Source organism: Haliaeetus leucocephalus, unplaced genomic scaffold, assembly GCF_000737465.1.
Source record: "Haliaeetus leucocephalus isolate CR32 unplaced genomic scaffold, Haliaeetus_leucocephalus-4.0 Scaffold577, whole genome shotgun sequence".
In the NCBI taxonomy this organism is placed as follows: domain Eukaryota; kingdom Metazoa; phylum Chordata; class Aves; order Accipitriformes; family Accipitridae; genus Haliaeetus; species Haliaeetus leucocephalus.
The window spans coordinates 1,833,113-1,850,356 of record NW_010973013.1 but is presented as its reverse complement, the minus strand read 5'-3'; the positions used below and the strand labels follow the sequence as shown (position 1 = coordinate 1,850,356).

General features: G+C 40.4%; 1 protein-coding gene across 1 annotated transcript in view; it reads left to right on the top strand.

Annotated features, from left to right (window-relative positions):
• The window catches only part of CDC42BPA (CDC42 binding protein kinase alpha (DMPK-like)), a 186,253-nt gene extending 170,315 nt beyond the window's left edge, over nucleotides 1-15,938 (top strand). The window contains exons 35-38 of the mRNA XM_010577747.1: nucleotides 1,247-1,364; nucleotides 12,754-12,871; nucleotides 13,872-14,029; nucleotides 15,193-15,938. Of these exons, the coding sequence (XP_010576049.1) occupies nucleotides 1,247-1,364; nucleotides 12,754-12,871; nucleotides 13,872-14,029; nucleotides 15,193-15,324 (526 nt within the window). The 3' untranslated portion in view covers nucleotides 15,325-15,938. The remainder of the gene's footprint in view (nucleotides 1-1,246; nucleotides 1,365-12,753; nucleotides 12,872-13,871; nucleotides 14,030-15,192) is intronic.
• Nucleotides 15,939-17,244: the final 1,306 nt, after the last annotated feature.

Below are 17,244 nucleotides of genomic sequence, written 5' to 3'. Positions count from 1 at the left end.
TGATGCCAATGTAGTACTTCATTTGTTGCTTTCTGGAATGCCCATTCAGATGTTCCTGTCTCGTCACTACCGTGTTAATCCTCAATGTTTAATTTGTATTAATACCAGTTTGGATATGGATATGCACTGGATACACAAGTATTCATTAGTTCAAATTAATTATGTGAAACAGCTGTAATTTGGAATGCATGTTTCCACATACTGTATATAGGTACATAGGTGTGCATATATACTGTATATATAAAGATCTGTAATAAACACTTTGTAAAAGGGGATTACATTGCTAACTATACATATGGATTAATTACTTTCAGACTCTGGTTCTGCTTTTCTTTCTGAAGGCAATTCTACTCTCAGCAGTATTCCAAGGCATCTGCTTTTTTGATTTATAGATTTAACTACATAAACATTCTGTAAATCTCAGAAAACTCACCTCTTCAGAGAACATAGGACTTCAGGATGTGTTTCTAATAGAAGTCTTTAACAGGCCACAATTACTTTCCTAAATGGCAATAAAAATAGGTCTGCACTACTCACAGAGTTCACAGAGGATGTTACTGACCATTTGCTATCACTCACTAAAGATGACCTGCTACTGTGCTAAGCTACACTCCAAGAACTGAGTATTTCAGTTTTCTAACTTCCAACGTCTTCCACCGGTGGTTGGCTCCCAGCTTTCCTTTCTTTTTGGCTCTAAGAAAAGTAACAGCTGTGTACAGTGGAGATAAAATTCCAGTTCTTGTCCTTGCCTTTTCTGAGCTGATTGCGGTTTGGTCTTTTAAAATGTTATTTATTCTGAGTTCTGAAATGCATCCTTGCCATTTTGAAGAGCTTTTAATTCTGACCACAGACTGAGAAAGGTACTGCAGTATTATTTTAATTCTATTTTCATATTTGGTACTTCATTTTCATCTCCACTTCGTAATACATCACAAATGAGTTCTGCTTTTACTCATCTTACAGAGCTTTTTATCAGCTCATAGTGGTTGTATATTCTTTAAACGTTAGTAACTACTGGGTGCGGGCTGTTAGCCTGTAAACAGCATTCTTTTCTTCTGGCCCCTTGCCTCCTCTTCAAGCCGGAGGCTTGTCCATGCCAGTGCTGATAGCAAGGGTTTATCACTGTTAAGATGGTTAAATAGTTAATTTCCATTTAAAAGTAGCTGATAATCAAAGCTGTACATGTTTTATAAATGTCCGTCCTTACATCGAATGAAACATCTAAACAAAGTATTTTCTCTTCCAGGGAGATGCTACGTGATCCAGAAATGAGAAATAAATTAATTTCTAACCCAACTAATTTTAACCACATAGCACATATGGGTCCAGGAGATGGTATACAGATTCTCAAAGACCTTCCAATGGTAAGTACAAAAGTACATGTGAGAGTGACTGACTGCAACATAGGCTGCAAATAAGTGAGAGAAAGAGAAGTACAATTTTAAATGTATATTCAGAGTGTTGATGTATTTCGTATCAGGAGCAGTGTTACTAGGGAAATGGAGCTGAACATGCTCTGCTGTATGTGATAAAATTTAAACAAAGAGGATGACACTTAAGCATCGAGGGGAGGAGGAGGAGTGGCTAATGCCTCCTGGGTTTTAAGGCAGGTTGGCCTCTCGGTGTTGATGATCATTTTTATGACCTATATGAAAGGACAAAATTAAGAGGATTTGGGCCTGTATTCTTTGTGGAATGGAAAGAGAAATTCCTTTCTCCGTGAACTGTAGTTCAATTCCTTTCTTCTCTTCCCATCTTTAACTCCATCTTAGCCTATCTCTTTACAGCCTCTTTTCCTCAGACAGTGGAACTGTAGCAGTTTAATAGTGTATAGTGCCCAAATTTCTTTCCATTCCAAAGATGCTATTTTCATTTTCTCTCCAATTTAACTAGTCTCAATGAAACAGAACTTCTTACATAAAAATTAACCTTTTAAGTTGAAAAATGGAAAAAGAAGCCATGTAATAGCACACACACATGTTCGTTTCCACAAAACCTTATGTAGGAAATGCTCACCTGGAAGTTACTGAAATTTTTGATGAGCTAAAGACCAATAAATTATTTTGTTCACAGGAGAGTATCATACTGCTTGCTTCAAGCTACCTTGAGCATCTTGTTTGTGTGTTCTGTATTGTTTTCTCAACTCGTCTACGATGACACAGATGTGATTCAAAAGATGCTAATTACCTCTGTAAGAAAGATCAGATTATATGATATCAAACAGATGATATGAGTACCACCGTAAGACATAGGGATTAGTACAGAAGTGCTGTCTAAAATGGTAATTGTTATTACTTGGAGTTTGTGCAGAAAGCAGGAAGTTGATGCTGAAATTGGTATTTTCAGATGCTGAAAAGCCCAGAGGAAACAACAGTAAGACTGGAAAATAAAGTGTGCCATGCAGTTGCACTAGTTTAGGAGCTTAGGAGCATAATCTCTGGTCTTCGGATACTCATTTTACCTCACTTTTGCAGCAAATAGTACTTTTATGTTACACTTTATCGTAAAGGCTACGCATTGTACATGAGCCCTTCTGGCACTGTGTTTTCCTTAGATGAGAATATGGAAGGAAAGGAAATGATTTTCTTTAAATCTCATACTAGAGACACTCAGAGAAACCTCTCAATAACAAATACATTCAGTGCAATTGAGCAAAAAACAACTCTGTGTGTGTGTGTGTGTGTTTATAAATGAATAAATAATGAAGGAGCTGCTTCTAGAAAATACATGACACATCCAAGGGAAGTTGGCAGGTAGTGTTTATCTTACCTGGATGTGAGTATACGTACATCTAATGTTAAAGAAGGAATGATAATTGGTTTCAGGGCAGGATGTAGATCAGAATCTTTATTTACTTTTTCCATTTCTGGGGGGTAACTTAAAATATTTCTGGCTCTTCTCAAGCAGAGAAAATAATCTGCTACTGCTAAAGGCAGGGCAAAAGACATCCCATTTCACACCATCAGTAGTTGAAAGTTCATGGGAATCAAAAGCTGCAAGGACTCTTAATCAAGCCCCAAATCTGGCAAGTGTAAAATGAGGAATGATTTTGTCTATTGAAGGGGATTTTCTAGACTTACATGGATTAATATTTCTTCAGCTATGTCATCTCTAAATGGCTTTTAGCTTTGAATTCATTCTAATTACGCAAGCCTTGTATTAGCTCAAAGGTCATATTTGAAGTTAGGACTGGTACTTTGCTTCTCACCAATCGATACGACATTTTGTATGAGTCACTTTCCACACTTAAAAGTGATGAGAAGACATTAGAAAATGTGTACAATATAGAATTGATTTCTGCACTTGTTCCACTGCTGCAGCTTCTTTTTAAAGTTAGTATTAAAAACTGCTTTTTGCAAGTAGGTATCAGTCTTAATGCTGGGAGATGTCACTGCAGATAAAGCAAATTTGACGTGTATTTTTCCAACAGCTCCTTGCAATATCATATTGTAGTTGTATTCCTAACTTAATGGGTACAGAATTGTGTCAATCATAGGACTTGAAAATGCGTGAATTCGAAAGTGTAACTTGAGATTAGGAAATAAATGTTCTGTCAAGAGCTACTTTGGTCTAGGTAGCTTTTTCTTTTCCAACAGCTTCCTGTAAGGTATTTGGCTGGACTGAGTTTTCATTTAGTCTGTTCCAAACTACCTACTTTGTTTCTCAGGCACAAAAATAGAAGAGAAGGAGTTACTGCGTGCATGTGATGTTATGTATTGAGTCTAATGTTTTGTTTTAAAGATAAATTTATCATTAAAAGAGAGGATGGAAATAGAGGACATTTCCTGAAGAATCAGTACACAAGGTAAAGAATACTCATCCAACCCTGTGTACAGTTCATCTATATGGTGGTTTACAAGGACATAGAATTATTTCACTAGATTCATACCTTGTTCCAAAAAGGTGGATAGCTTTTTTTTTTTGTGCTTCTTAGCAGGTGTGATGATTTTGCAGTTGGAACATCTTCTTTGTATTTTTAAATAGATTAGTATGTTTCAGAAGAAAAAGTATTTTATTTTTAAATGAGAAAGATTACAGCATTTTACTTTGCAAATGCCGATTTCTGTTTATGAAAGCAGATGATAAAATATATTTTTGCATTTAAAGAGGGCTACCACTAGGGGGAACAAGTAGCGCAAGACTAATAGTTTTCTCAAATTCTCTTCATCCAACTATTTTAGGTGATAGAGCTTCTTTTTTTATGAGATACTGGAATGCAGAAAGTGTATGAAAGAATGGAGTGGGCCTCTTTATTTGCAATTTCTTCAGACTTATTTGAGCAATTTCAAATTTGGCTGGACCTACTGATACTGATAAATTTGTTTATCCAGCATGAGCTTTCACTGAAGTCAGTAAATGGCTACATAGGCAGAAGGGTCCTTAGTAATAAATAGGTTTTAATAGAGAGTAGGTATTTTAATCTGTGTTGGATGAGATAGTCACAAACTAAATAGCCAGCTCAGCCTAGCTTTTATCTAGCATCCATGGATGAACTTTATAAAGCAAATGGCAATTTATATATGTATGTATGTATTTATATATGTATGTATGTATTTATATTTATTTATGAATATATACATATTCACTTGATCTCTGCAGTCCCACTAACTGGCCTGTGCTGTCTTTTTCAAGGGAAGTGCCAAAAACTGAATGAAGCACAGAATTAGAACTGGTAGCAATGGCCCTTGCGTGGCTGGGCTGCGATACGTCAGTGGGCAGGAGGGGACATACACTTGTGCTGCCTTAACCCGTGGCATAACTGCCTGGTGGATGCAGGGCCAATGGGAGCTTCCTTGCTCTCTCCCCACTACTGTTCTTAATGATGTCTTTTGTAAGACCAGCTTTAGAGAGTATTGTATTTTGTATTGTAAATGTACAAAATGAAAATTGGATAAATGGAATGTTTTAAACTCTTTCAGGCTATTTGATGTGTTGTATCAGATGCCTACGTATGTGTAATGTATCTGTCTGCATGATCGCCCTTGCTGATGCAGCCACACAAGGGGGAAAGATGCTTCCTCTGTGCATTGTTTCCAAGGTCTTGGTATGCAAGAGGCACGTGACATGAATGAGATATGTTTATGGCAAATTGCAGTCTCTCAGCCTAGTCCCACGTTGTTTTCTCTGTGAATGGACACCCTTGACTTCAGTATAGCCCTATGTTTGGGCATAAATGAACATGCCCAAGGCTCAGAGTGAGATCAGAGTTAAGAGAGAAAATACTAGAGGTTATCAGGCAATTGTAAACTTTCATCTGTCTTCGTGGTGAGCAGCTACTTAGGGGTCTGGCTTTGACAAGCAAGTTTGTGGGCTACAACATAACAGAAACCAGAAGTTCTTGTTTGCTATTAACAGAGCCATGATCAGTACATACTTGTATTTTATTGATGTGGGTGCTAGATCTGGGTCATTGTCTTGCTTTGTACAATTTAGAATCATTCCTGTTAGTATATCCCCAAACTTATTTACATGTTTTTCTTCCCTAGCAGCCTGTCACCAATTAACTGGCCGTACAGTCTGGCCTCCCTTCTGCCCTCTTGTCCCTTGAAGCCACTTTATCGTGGATGCTCCTTTGTAGTGAAGATCTGAAATCTGGAACTGCACTTACTGCAGCACAGACCACCTCTCTGTGTACATCAGATGTACAGGATTGATTTTGCTTTCATATTCTGCATGCCTACGTATTTTACATACAAAAGCTAGTCTTGACTGCCATTATATTTGAACATTATGCTTCAGTTTGACCTCATTATACATGAGCCATTATACTTCCATTCTAGATGATGTGTGAAGCTTTGCTTGTTTCAAATGAGAAACTTTTATAGTAAATGAATACTTATCCATATTTGGTATTCTTTAAAGAAAGTGGGAACCCCATGCATGCATGCATCTAATGGTGGAGTCCATGGGGAAAGTTCCATGGAGGATCATTTGAAAAATGTTGCCATATTGTGGCTTTTTCACATTCATGAATGCTGGCTAAATATTTTCATGGTCTGCAGCTGGCCTACCCTCTGCTTTTTAGCTTGTGATTTTAGAGACTCCCTTTTCTCCCTTATTGGCTTTTAGGAACGTAGCTGGCTTTGCTGAGCAGATAACTAGCAAAGTCTGCTTTCCTGGACCATTCTTGGAATGGTGGCTTCTTGTACTGATATTTAGATGCTGCTAAACTTACTAATAACAATTTAATATATATTATGTCTTATATGCCATAATGTGGTAATTGATGTTTTGGTTAACATGCAAAGCCTCATAATAACTGTGTGTTTGGAAAAAAAAAGTTGGATTTTACCAGCTGAAATTAAGAGAACCATAACAATAATGTTTGGTAATATGTATTGGGATGTGACTTAATGTTCTTCCAGACTTAATACGTTCCACATACAAAAAGTAGTGCCTTAGGTTTAGCAGAGGGGTAAGCTGTATTTTTACCATATTTTATTTTTTTAAGTCGTAACATTTCTAATGTTACTCAGCTCTGTTAGTTTTAAGGTGATGAAATCAGTTGGACAAGGGGAAGAGAAAGTTAGAAGTTAGAAAAGGTGTTCTGATTTGCTGGTGGGCGTTGGGCAAACCATCCCCTTGCAGGCTGACCTGGTGAACACGTACAGATGACACAGGGAGGGAGACTGAGCCTTGAAACACTCTTCCATTAAATCTTGATTTAGATTACTTTATAAGAGCACTCATGTCAGCACATTTTGTAGAGATAAATTAGAAGTGACTTCTGTTTGATTTGCAGGATTATTTCTCCCCTCTCTTTCTTTACGTCACACTTTGGGAGCACATTGCTGAGTTGACCTGTTAAAAACATTTGAATTTCCCAATACTTTTGCACCTTATCTGCTAAGGGCCTAGTCTTCTGCAACGCAGAGACGGCAGTGCAAAGTCCCTTCATTGCTAAAGCACTGTGAGGATTAAGTGAGTGTGCAGAAGGACATAGGCCTTGTCTCATCTGTCTACAGCAGAGTAGATTGTCCCAGTTGTCTGACACTAACCAGTTCACTTTCCCACGTGTCCCTATCCTGTCCAAACACTGTTCCCTCCCTTTAGAAATACTCTGTGTTTGTTGTACGGGTGATACTTAATTTTAATGGAATCACTAAAATGCATGAATAACAGAAGGAAATCTCTTACAATCTTTAACTGTTGTGTATTCTCATCTTTTCTTCTCCCCACACCATCTCACCTGTGTTCACCTTCCTTTGTTTGTGTTATGTCTATTTTAGATTGTAAGCTCCTCAAGGCAGGGAACTGATGCTTCTCAACTGTCTGTAAAGCACCTTTTACAACTGTGGTGCTCTTTGAAATATCAAATAATAATAAATATTAGAATCGATTCCTAATGAGTTAAAAGTTTTATTTGTTTTTAATGTTTTAGCAACAGCAAGGGCGGCAGGCCCATATGACACCATGTAAGGAAGGTGCTCAGAGGACTGGGGGTGACAATGTAAGAACCTGTGTGTTGATGGGCAAGCAGGGTTGCTGTCTGGCTGTCCTTTTGTGTTTGACTGCTCTTGTGGACTGCTGTTGCCGATGTAACCTGTACAACCATCCTTCATTGCTTTCTCTCTCTGTTGTCTTTGATAGCAGCGTTCCCCTTATCAATTCCCTCATCATCACTCCCGTCTGATCTCCTCTCCGAGCAACTTTGAGCACATCTACCACATGACTGTTAATTCAGCTGAAAAATTCCTCTCTTACGATTCCATAAACCCTGCATTTTCCCCACCTCCACGCTCTGTCCTCGGTACTCCAGACTTTATGACTCTGAGGGTATGAACGGCTGAGTCAGGTGTTCACTCTACTAACATTGTGTGGTTTTCCTTTTGCCTGGCTATTAACATGGGAGAAAAACCCTTGTAAGCGGTTTCCTTCACCCCTTAACTTTCTTCTGTCCCAATTGATTTATTTTCTGCTATCAGCTGTGGTCTTTCCACAGCTCTGACATGCCAAGAAACAGATATGTCATGGCTGTAAGAAATGTATAACAACTGGGCTGAACCTTTTGCTATGAGAATAGCATTTTTAGAACGTTTTGCTACGAGAATAGCATTTTTAATCACCAGGAAGGATGTGGGAATTTTGAATGATGAGTTCTCTGTTCCACAGTGTTCATCCTCCAGCAGTCAGTAGTGGGATGCTGTGTATCAGGTTGCCTTAGGAAAAGGTTCTGGATCTGTCTGTGTTGCACGAAACTTTCAAACTCTTTGTTTACGATGAAATCATGTAGAATGCAAGAATTTTTACACAGTACTGTACACAAATTGAGAGAGAGACAGGTTGTACCTCAGACAGTTTCTACTTAAAGTAAATAAGTGAAGTTAGAACATGTACAAGCAAAATCAAAAACTAAAGATGATGGCAACTTGCTGATGTAGATCCTCTTAATCCTGATAGCTTTAAGCAGAGGCTGAGGTAGGATAGTGTTCTGTAGATACCCTTCCAGTTGGAGTGTAAGTTGGGGGAATGGAAGTGGTCTTTTCTTTTTTCTTGTATTGTGCATCCTGGTCTGACTATGTGGGGGTTGCTAGGTCCTATAGAAATACAAGCCATATGAAAACAGGCACACAAGTACATGCTGTGCATTGTAATTGTGTACTGTGCTGTGGCCTGCAGTTCTGCTTGGGCCAGATTCGCAGATAAATGAGGAATAATCTGTGAGGCAGATGTATGTGTCGGTGGTTGGTTGCTCAGGGTTTGTATGGGTCTGACCCATGTCTGTTGCTGTAATGGAAACACTGCTGTTGGTTTCCGTGGTCTTTGGACACCCTTCAGACATGCATGGCAAACCTTCACTGCCAGACTGCTTTGAGTGCCTTTTGGTTGCTGCTCTAGATCCCTATCACCAGGAAGGTTCTTGGATACGTACCTCCATACAACCCTAGAGAGAATTTAAAAATGCAGGAGGAAAATTAATCTCTTCTATATGGCTCCAAAACAAATCTGCACACCTAAGCTTTGACTGGTCACGTCATGTGTCTGGTCATGTGTCACTGTTGTGAAGTCCCAATTGTCACAACCATTAATATTCAAAAATGAAGTTGCAGCATTTTGTAAAACGTGCCCTGTGATGACAGCTCTGCATCCACCCTGGCTTTTCTGGTAGGAGGAGAGATGCAAATGCACAAGAGGAATGCTCTATTGAAATGCAAAAAAGCTGAATTGAAAGTTGTTCTTCTCTTAGAGGGTCACTATAGGGTCATTGAAGCTGTATTTCAGTTCTGGTTTTAACAATTATTTTTTTTAATCCAACTGTGCTATAAAGTGTTCTGTGTTCAATATGCAGTGATGTATCACCGGACTGTGACCCACTCTCCATGTGAGTAGTCTCCCTGGGATCAGTAAGGAATGAACCCTGGTGTTTCAGACAATAACTCTTAATTTTTGCTTAAGGAGCATCCTTCATCCTAATGTTGCAGCCTACTAGCATAAATTGGAGAAAAAAAGTGAAGTGGGCAACCTGGAGCGTCAAGGTCTTGTACCCGTTGGGTCCTTGGAGCACTAGAGGTTTAGTCTTGTATGAAGAAAAGCATTTGTTTCCTTTGTGGCTTGAGGGTAGAGATGCTGCAAGCTATATGGAGAGCAAGGCTGTGAGTTTTGGTTTCATGTCTGTCCATCCTCCCTTTGTGTTTGGAGATTTTAGTTTAAGAAGGGTAGCGTTCCCTCCAAGGGGACTGTGGTCCCAAGTACAGATGGGATATGGGAACCAAAACAGCATGGAATCCATAGGGAAGTTGAAAAATGGCAATGGCCCATTAAAGTAGGCTTTTAGATTCTGTCATATTATTTAATGGAAGAATTAAAAGCTCAGGTTTATAATGTAATGAACAGAACACTAAAACAAAAAACCCAAAACAACAACAAGCAGCATGACGGACAGAGAAACATAGGCAAACAATTTCCTATAGGTGTCATAACTGTTTAGTTAGACCCTATATGTATGTTCTCGCCCCACAGCCTGAGAAGGCAGCGTGGGAGCAGTTAGTGTGAGTGTGAGAGCTGAGGCTCTGTAACACTGCAGAGCTGCGAGCACAGCAGCGATTGCACGTACATAACCCACAACTCCACAGCAGCTCCATTCTCTGACTGGGAATGGGATGCACTGAACTAATTTGGGTCTTTCACCCTATTTCACAGTGATTAACTTCGTTCAGCAAGCAGCTTCTCTGCTGCTGATTTTTTTTTTTTCCCCTCTCACCTTTCTCCACTTGGTTCAGCAGTGGGGATGAATTTTCCTGCTAGGATTTGAATTGTTGCTCTAAATGAGGGGTTTTTGTCTCTCTCTTTACTTAAAGCAAGCTCAAGTTTCTTTTTTTTTTTTTCTTTTGTTTTTAACTTGCTGTGTTTTACTGCTTTATAACTACTGCTAATAACCGCCATTTATTTTTCTTTGAATCCCCTTTCTGCATCATGTGCATATAACTTCCAGGGGTTTTGGTCCAAAATGCCAGGGTCTCTGGCATGTGCTTATTTTATTTTTAGAACGAAGAGCAATGAAAGATTTGCTTTGTGGAGAAACTTTCTACTAGGAATTACATGGACTTTGCAAACTGAGATAATGAAAAATAATCATCATTAGAATACACTATTAAAATAAATGAGTCTTTTTCATACACCCACCTGTTCCCTCCTTCCCCTGATGCCTGTATGTTGTCTGCTCAGTCACTGTTAAGGAGGTTAATCACCTTATCATTAAACATAATTATTCTCTTTGCAAAATGAACCATTGTAGGTTTATACAAGTACAAAAGACATTCCTTGCAACTGCGGTGTACTAACCACAGTGCACACGTTTGCATGGTGCTGCGCTTAGCTTTCCTTTGTTTCACAGAACACAGCAGTAACTTACTCCTTAGCCCATTAGTTCTTTTGTGTATTGTCAGGGGAGCCTTCATACAGCCAGGATGCTCACACTCTTATCTGTAACTCGGATTGTTTATTGCATGGTGAAGGACACAGGAGCAGAAATTTAGTATTTTGTGCTACAAAGTAGGCTGGTTGTTCACATTTAAAAAAAAGGGGGTGGGGTGGGGAGGAAGGTAAGCAAGAGACAGCAGTATGACCCCAAAAATGATTTAAGAGACTTTTTTAAGCCTTTAGGTATAAATCCTCATTGAGAAGAGTGCAGCAATGGATGAGGGGAGAATTAAGCAGGACTTTTTCATTGGTAAGGTTTCTGATTCTCTTTTGCTGGTGTTTGAGAGAGATCTGGAAACAGGAGGAGAGATTTTAATTCTTTCTTGTTTGTTACATGTTAAAAATCAGCCATTTCAGCCCACTGGGAGAATGAGAAGCAAAGGGTTGACTGTAAGAGCAAAGGGGTCTGTTATAGCAATGACTCAAAGGATCATTGTAAGACTGGATTTGACAGCAGGTTGGTAACAATTATAAACTCTGAACTGTATAAAATCTGTTCATTACAAAGGCTCCATTTACAGATAGAGAAATGGGTAGTATCTGAGGGTTTCTGAGAATACCCTTGTAGGGGGTGGAATCTTTGTTCTGGTCTGAAGGTTCCATAACATCCTAGCTTAAGAAGGCATTGCAATTGCAACTGTTGTTTTATGTGTAGCTACTTTACCTCAGAGTGAGGATGGGGAAATAATTAAATATAAATAGGAAGAAATTAACAGTTATTGCAGGGGGTGTTTGGTAAAGTGGAAATAAAGTAATGCTCAGAGCTACCTGCAGTTCTTTTCACATTCTGCATCTGTAAAGGTTCCCTAAACCTAATTCTAATTAATGCTAATGACTTCATAGTGCAAATCATATTAGGAGCAGGATGAAGTCTCATATTTAGCCAGAGATTGAGTGATACATAAGGGCATTAGAAAGTCCCTCTGAGCGAAGAAGCCAACTCATATACAGAGAGGGGCTAAATAAGCTGAGAAGCCTTTTCCCCTAAGGTCAGCTGTAAGATAACAGAAGCAGAAATAAAATCTCCCAGAACTCACTTCAAAGTACTCTTATCCCTTCTTTTAAAGACAATTTATGTTCAGGGAACTACCCTATCCAAGCAGAGAAACTGTTTTATCTGTTCTCTCAGTAAAGAACCACTTCAGCCCAGTAACTTACCAATGTAGAAAATCACACTGGAACTCTCGGGGTGCAAAACAGCAGCGATAATCAAAATATGTAGAAAAACAGTGGCATGTGCTCTGGTCATCCTCTTTGAGTAGGCTGAAAACAGGAGGCTGATTCTCATTTTGACTCAACTGGTGTAGGTCTGGAGTAATGCTGTTAATGCCTTTGGAATTACATACGTAATTGAAATACGGATTGATCCACTATGTGTTCATAACTCTGCAGGCATTAGGGATTAACATGGTTATTGTATAAAGTTACACATGCATGGCACAAATGATGGCATCAAAGAGAGAAATTCTATTAAGAACCTTGGAAGCTTGTGTTCAGAAAGAATGCATTATGTGATATTACTTGAATATATTTACAGCAGCTTAATTAGGCTTGCAAACCATACTTTCAAGGAAATTCTTGAATTATTAGACATACTCTTTCAGTTGTCTGCATATGTCCATGTAATTCAGCACTTCACTATCACGTTGTGTTGCTTCCAGTCTCTGCACTAAACTGCAGAATATTATTTTGCAAATTTTGCTGACTTGCTGCAGATAATTCAGCTCTGGTAAGGTTGGGGTTTTAATGTGTTTTGGGGCCTTACTTCATAAAATCCAAGGTTGAGCCAGCAGTCAATAAGTAAACATGTCGTTGTGTGTGTCTGCATTGCAGAATCTTCGGCCTCAGGAAAGTCGGACCGTATTCAGTGGCTCTGTTAGTATCCCATCGATCACAAAATCCCGCACAGAACCAGGACGATCGATGAGCGCAAGCAGCGGGTTAGCAGCACGTAAGCAAACAAAACTGTGTTGCTTGGGGTCTATGCACAAGTATTTTAGGGAAAGGGCTGCTTGCATTTGCTTCTATCATGCTGTCACTAGACAGGATTTTCAGAAGTGATGGCCGACTCTCTTCCTATTGAGGGAAAGCACAGTGTTCTAATCTTGCTTTCAAAGGAGCACATGAATAAGCAGCTAGCACTTTTGAGAGTCCCTTTTGAGTTGTAATTTGTCAAATTTTTAAAACTGACATTAGAGTTAAAATTACATTCTTACCCTTGGGGCTACCTTGCTGCTGTTTAAGTGTTTTAAAACAGTGGCAAGTTTTTCACAAGCTCCATGGTTATTAACTTCATTGCTGAACTGTGTAGAGCTCTTGATGCCTCTCTTGCTGCTAGTGCAAAGAGAAAGCAATAGAAAACTGGCTACTGGTATGGAAGAGCTGCACTGAATTTGAAACACCTTTCCTAGTGCTGCCGCACTGCCTTTGTGTGTCAGAGTCAGCACAGTGACCTGTACTTAGACCAGGCAAGTGACTAAATAATGGACCATGTGAAAATAGAGGCAAGACTAGTGTCCCAACTTTTCTAGTTTTTTTCCCTTCCTGTGGCATACGCCGCATTTGCTGCACATTGCCAACTGCTTGCAGGAAGCGCGTGTGTCTGCTGTAGCCTGTACCTGCTGGTACAACCCACCTACTCCCTGGGAAAGAGGCCACTGGAACTAGGCTGCATCACAGCAGTTTCTACAATGGCCATCTTTGTTGGGAACATAGTGACTGTGTCTGTGCTGGGTAAAGTGTGCTAATGCTGACATGCCAAGGGAGGGACCACAGAATCCCTAGGAAGAACTGCAGCAGACAAGATAAAAGCCCACACAGCCTGCAAGCCATGAGCTGAGCATCTTGGGACATGCTGGAGGAAAGCAGAACTAACCAGAGCAACAGCTAACAAATGTCTAGTACCTTGAGCAGGTGTCTGTAACACAGTTTAATTCCTCTGCGCGTCTTAGGATCATCTGCACAAAACGGCAGTGCTTTGCGGAGGGAATTCTCAGGAGGTAGCTATGGAGCAAAGCGTCAGCCTATGGCATCGCCCTCAGATGGTTCCTTATCCTCTGGTGGCCTGGACCAAGGCAGCGATGCACCAACAAGGGACTACGAGCGAGAGGTGAGTGACAGGAGAAAGAGGAGAAAATTTACGTGTGTTGATGAAGATGAGGAAGTTGAATTCTGTCATGGGTTTGGCTACAAGTTTCGGAGTGACTGACAATGAAAATTTGGATTTCCTGGATTTCAAGCTATCCTGACAAAAGACTTTGGTCAAACTGTGTCAAGTCTGGTCCTGGTATTTAACATGCAGAAAACTTTCTGCACTCCTTACCTGGAGATATATGCTTGATAGTGACCTATCACAGCTTGAAGTGGCGATATTCCTTCTGCCCTTTATTTGCAAAGACTCATAACCTATTTTAGTAACCATTTCACAGGAGACATTTTGTTCTCACAGTGCCTAAAATTAACAAGGTAATTTAAGAATTATCATATAATTTCATTTGGAGCAGAAACTGGATTTAATAATTTATATTCTGTGCAGAACAAGACTATCATTATGACAGAACTGCAGTCCTGCCCAGTGCTAAACTCAGTCCCTCCAAGAATGTTTTACAGGGAAGGGTTCAATCTGAAGTTGGCCAGCAAAACTTCCCCAGACTGTTTTCTTACGAAGGAGTGAGAAAATTAGAGATCACAAGGCTTTTCATGGTACCGAATATATCCTTTCAGTTGAAGCTGGAAGGCAACTGTCAACCCAGACTCAAAACTCAGACGTGGTTGCATTCTACTGTACTCTGGAAGATCCAGCTGGCGTAACTTGATTAGGATGCTTTGAATTAATATCTTGGGACTGACATAGAAGAGGTAGCTGTGGTGAAGCCCGTACCATAAACATTCCTCAGTTTAGCGTAAGAGTATCTCAGCTCATAATCTGTGAAAAGGCAGGAGGCAGTGTAGCTTCACAGGCAACCTGAAGTTGCACGCTCTGCTGACCAGGAGGCCCTCAGCAATGTGCAGACTGCAAGAATCCCACAGGTGCTGTGTCCTTACGTCAGCGTCAGTTATGCCTGCTGAAAGCAGAGTGATCTCACCACTTACTCTTAAGTCTCCCCAGACCAGGAAATACTGAGCAAAAAAAAAATTCCTCTGTATTTTTGGACACAAGCAAAATACATGGAGGCCTTTGAATACAGTCACCTGTTGCTCAGACATCCTCAGTCACTCTCAAACTTGCTGTTGTGTTACTTACCAGTGTTCTTATGTGTCTTTGGGCTGCAGGACTCTGACTCTCCGAGACACTCTACTGCATCGAACAGCTCCAACCTCAGCAGCCCTCCCAGCCCGGTTTCTCCTCACAAGACAAAGAGTCTCTCCCTGGAGAGCTCTGACCACGTGAGTTGGGACTCATGAACTGCTTCAGCATTCAGATTTGACACCACAGCAGCTTGCTGTCCCCATGGCTGTCCCCTTCACTTGTTCCAGTTCTCACCTTCATCATCCTAACCCTCCCCATTCCCTGCCTGAAAGTGATCTGGGAGTGGGGTACAGAGGAAGGTAAAAGCTGGTCGTCTTCAGCACCATTCGGCACTGCCTCACCCTCCCTTCCCCAGATCTGACAGCAGCAAATGAGCAAAGCTAGGGTGTTGGTAAATATCAGATGCTGTAGATTTGTATTAGTATTGGTTTCATTTTTGTGGTTACGGCTGCTTCATTTTTAAAGACATATTTATCCCACCCCCCTTCCACTTCCCAAAATGTAGCTTAAGTAGACCAGACCAGTATCGACAAGAGAAAATTCAGAGGGATTTTGTTTTCATACAATAGCTCATTGTACTGTACAAAAGTAGCACAGAGACCCCTTCCCCTGCATGGGGAATGATCAGTATGTCAGAGGCACATAAAAGCTTTCAGCCACCACGTTTGAATGTCAATCTGATTGTCGCCAGCAAATCCTTATTGATTAAAATGATGCATATTTTACTACAGTACAGAGTTTAAATAAATACGCAGATGTTAGAGTAAAATACGTATGTATATATTCAAAGAAAAAAAGCATTGTGTATGCAGCAGAAGATGGATGCTTATTTAAGAGAGCCTTTAATTTAAGATTTGTGTTGTCCCTGTTTTCATGCTCGGTAATATACAGACTTGGAGGCCTGGCCTAAAACCTTTTGCAGGACAGATATTCCTTTTGCGTAGCACTCGCCGCACTGCCGGGAGAGGTCCCTGCAGTACTTTCACGTTTCTTTACTTCTGGCGGTAGCATAACTGAAGCTATAATTCCTACTTCCGTGTTAATCCCCATCCTTTGCAGAAATGACAATTGGAAAGCAACCCCCTGCCCTGACAACCAAGGGCACCAGTCAGCCAGGTGGCTGCCCTGGTTTCTTGTGTGCTAGCTGTGCAGCTGAGGAACCTTACGGCGTGCTACAGTAGAGGTCCTTAAGGCGGCAAGGGAGTTCAGTGCAGCAGGATTCAGCAGGAAAACTGTTTCCCTGGGTCAGCCTTTGACTAGGTTTAACTCGGAAGCGAGCAGTTTTCCACATCTACTGTAACCATCCCTAACCAGAAACTGTTACTGTTGTTACCAAATACTAGTTGCTAATACACATCAGCCAAATGAGTGCCCTTAGCCCAAAGCTAGCCACGGCTGGCTATGCTGTCACTGTAGCAACGAAGAACCTTCAAGACTGACCTCACACTGTTCAACACTGTGGTAGTCGAAGATGCCTAGTCACCCACAACTGCCATGCTGGCAAGGTTGGTTTTCCTCTCCCTCCCTCCCTACCTGTGCTGTGGGTTTGTGCAATTTGCAGTTGTTTCTATGTGCTCACCTGCTGTTTGGTTCCAATAGCAGGTCAGGTTGGAGGGCAGAAAGTATTGCAGTGGAAGACAGAGCCCACTGAAGTTGCAAAAATAAATAAAAAGCTGAAGCTGGTCATGCAGTCAACAGAATAAAGTGAGAGACTAATGTATAAATGGACGGTAAGAGGAAGATGTCTCTTCTCTTTAGTTTGGAAGGCAGATGTGTTTTTCATTTGGGATTGTGTTCAAATGAGCCTCTCTTCTCAGTAGTATTGTTGCTGGCTTTATACTATGACCATACTCAAACATCTAAGGGCTTTTTGTATTTAGAATACTGGGTTTTGTGGGTTTCGGAAACTTGTTATGGCTTTTATTAAACCATTCCATATTCTTGCAGTCAGCGGTATATAATGTTTCACCCACATAGAGATGTTTGGCGTTTTCCAGTTTCTGTCTTCCCTAATAGAAGTTATAGGTAAGTTCAAACTATATACAGTGATTTCCAGGTATGATCTAAATGTGAAG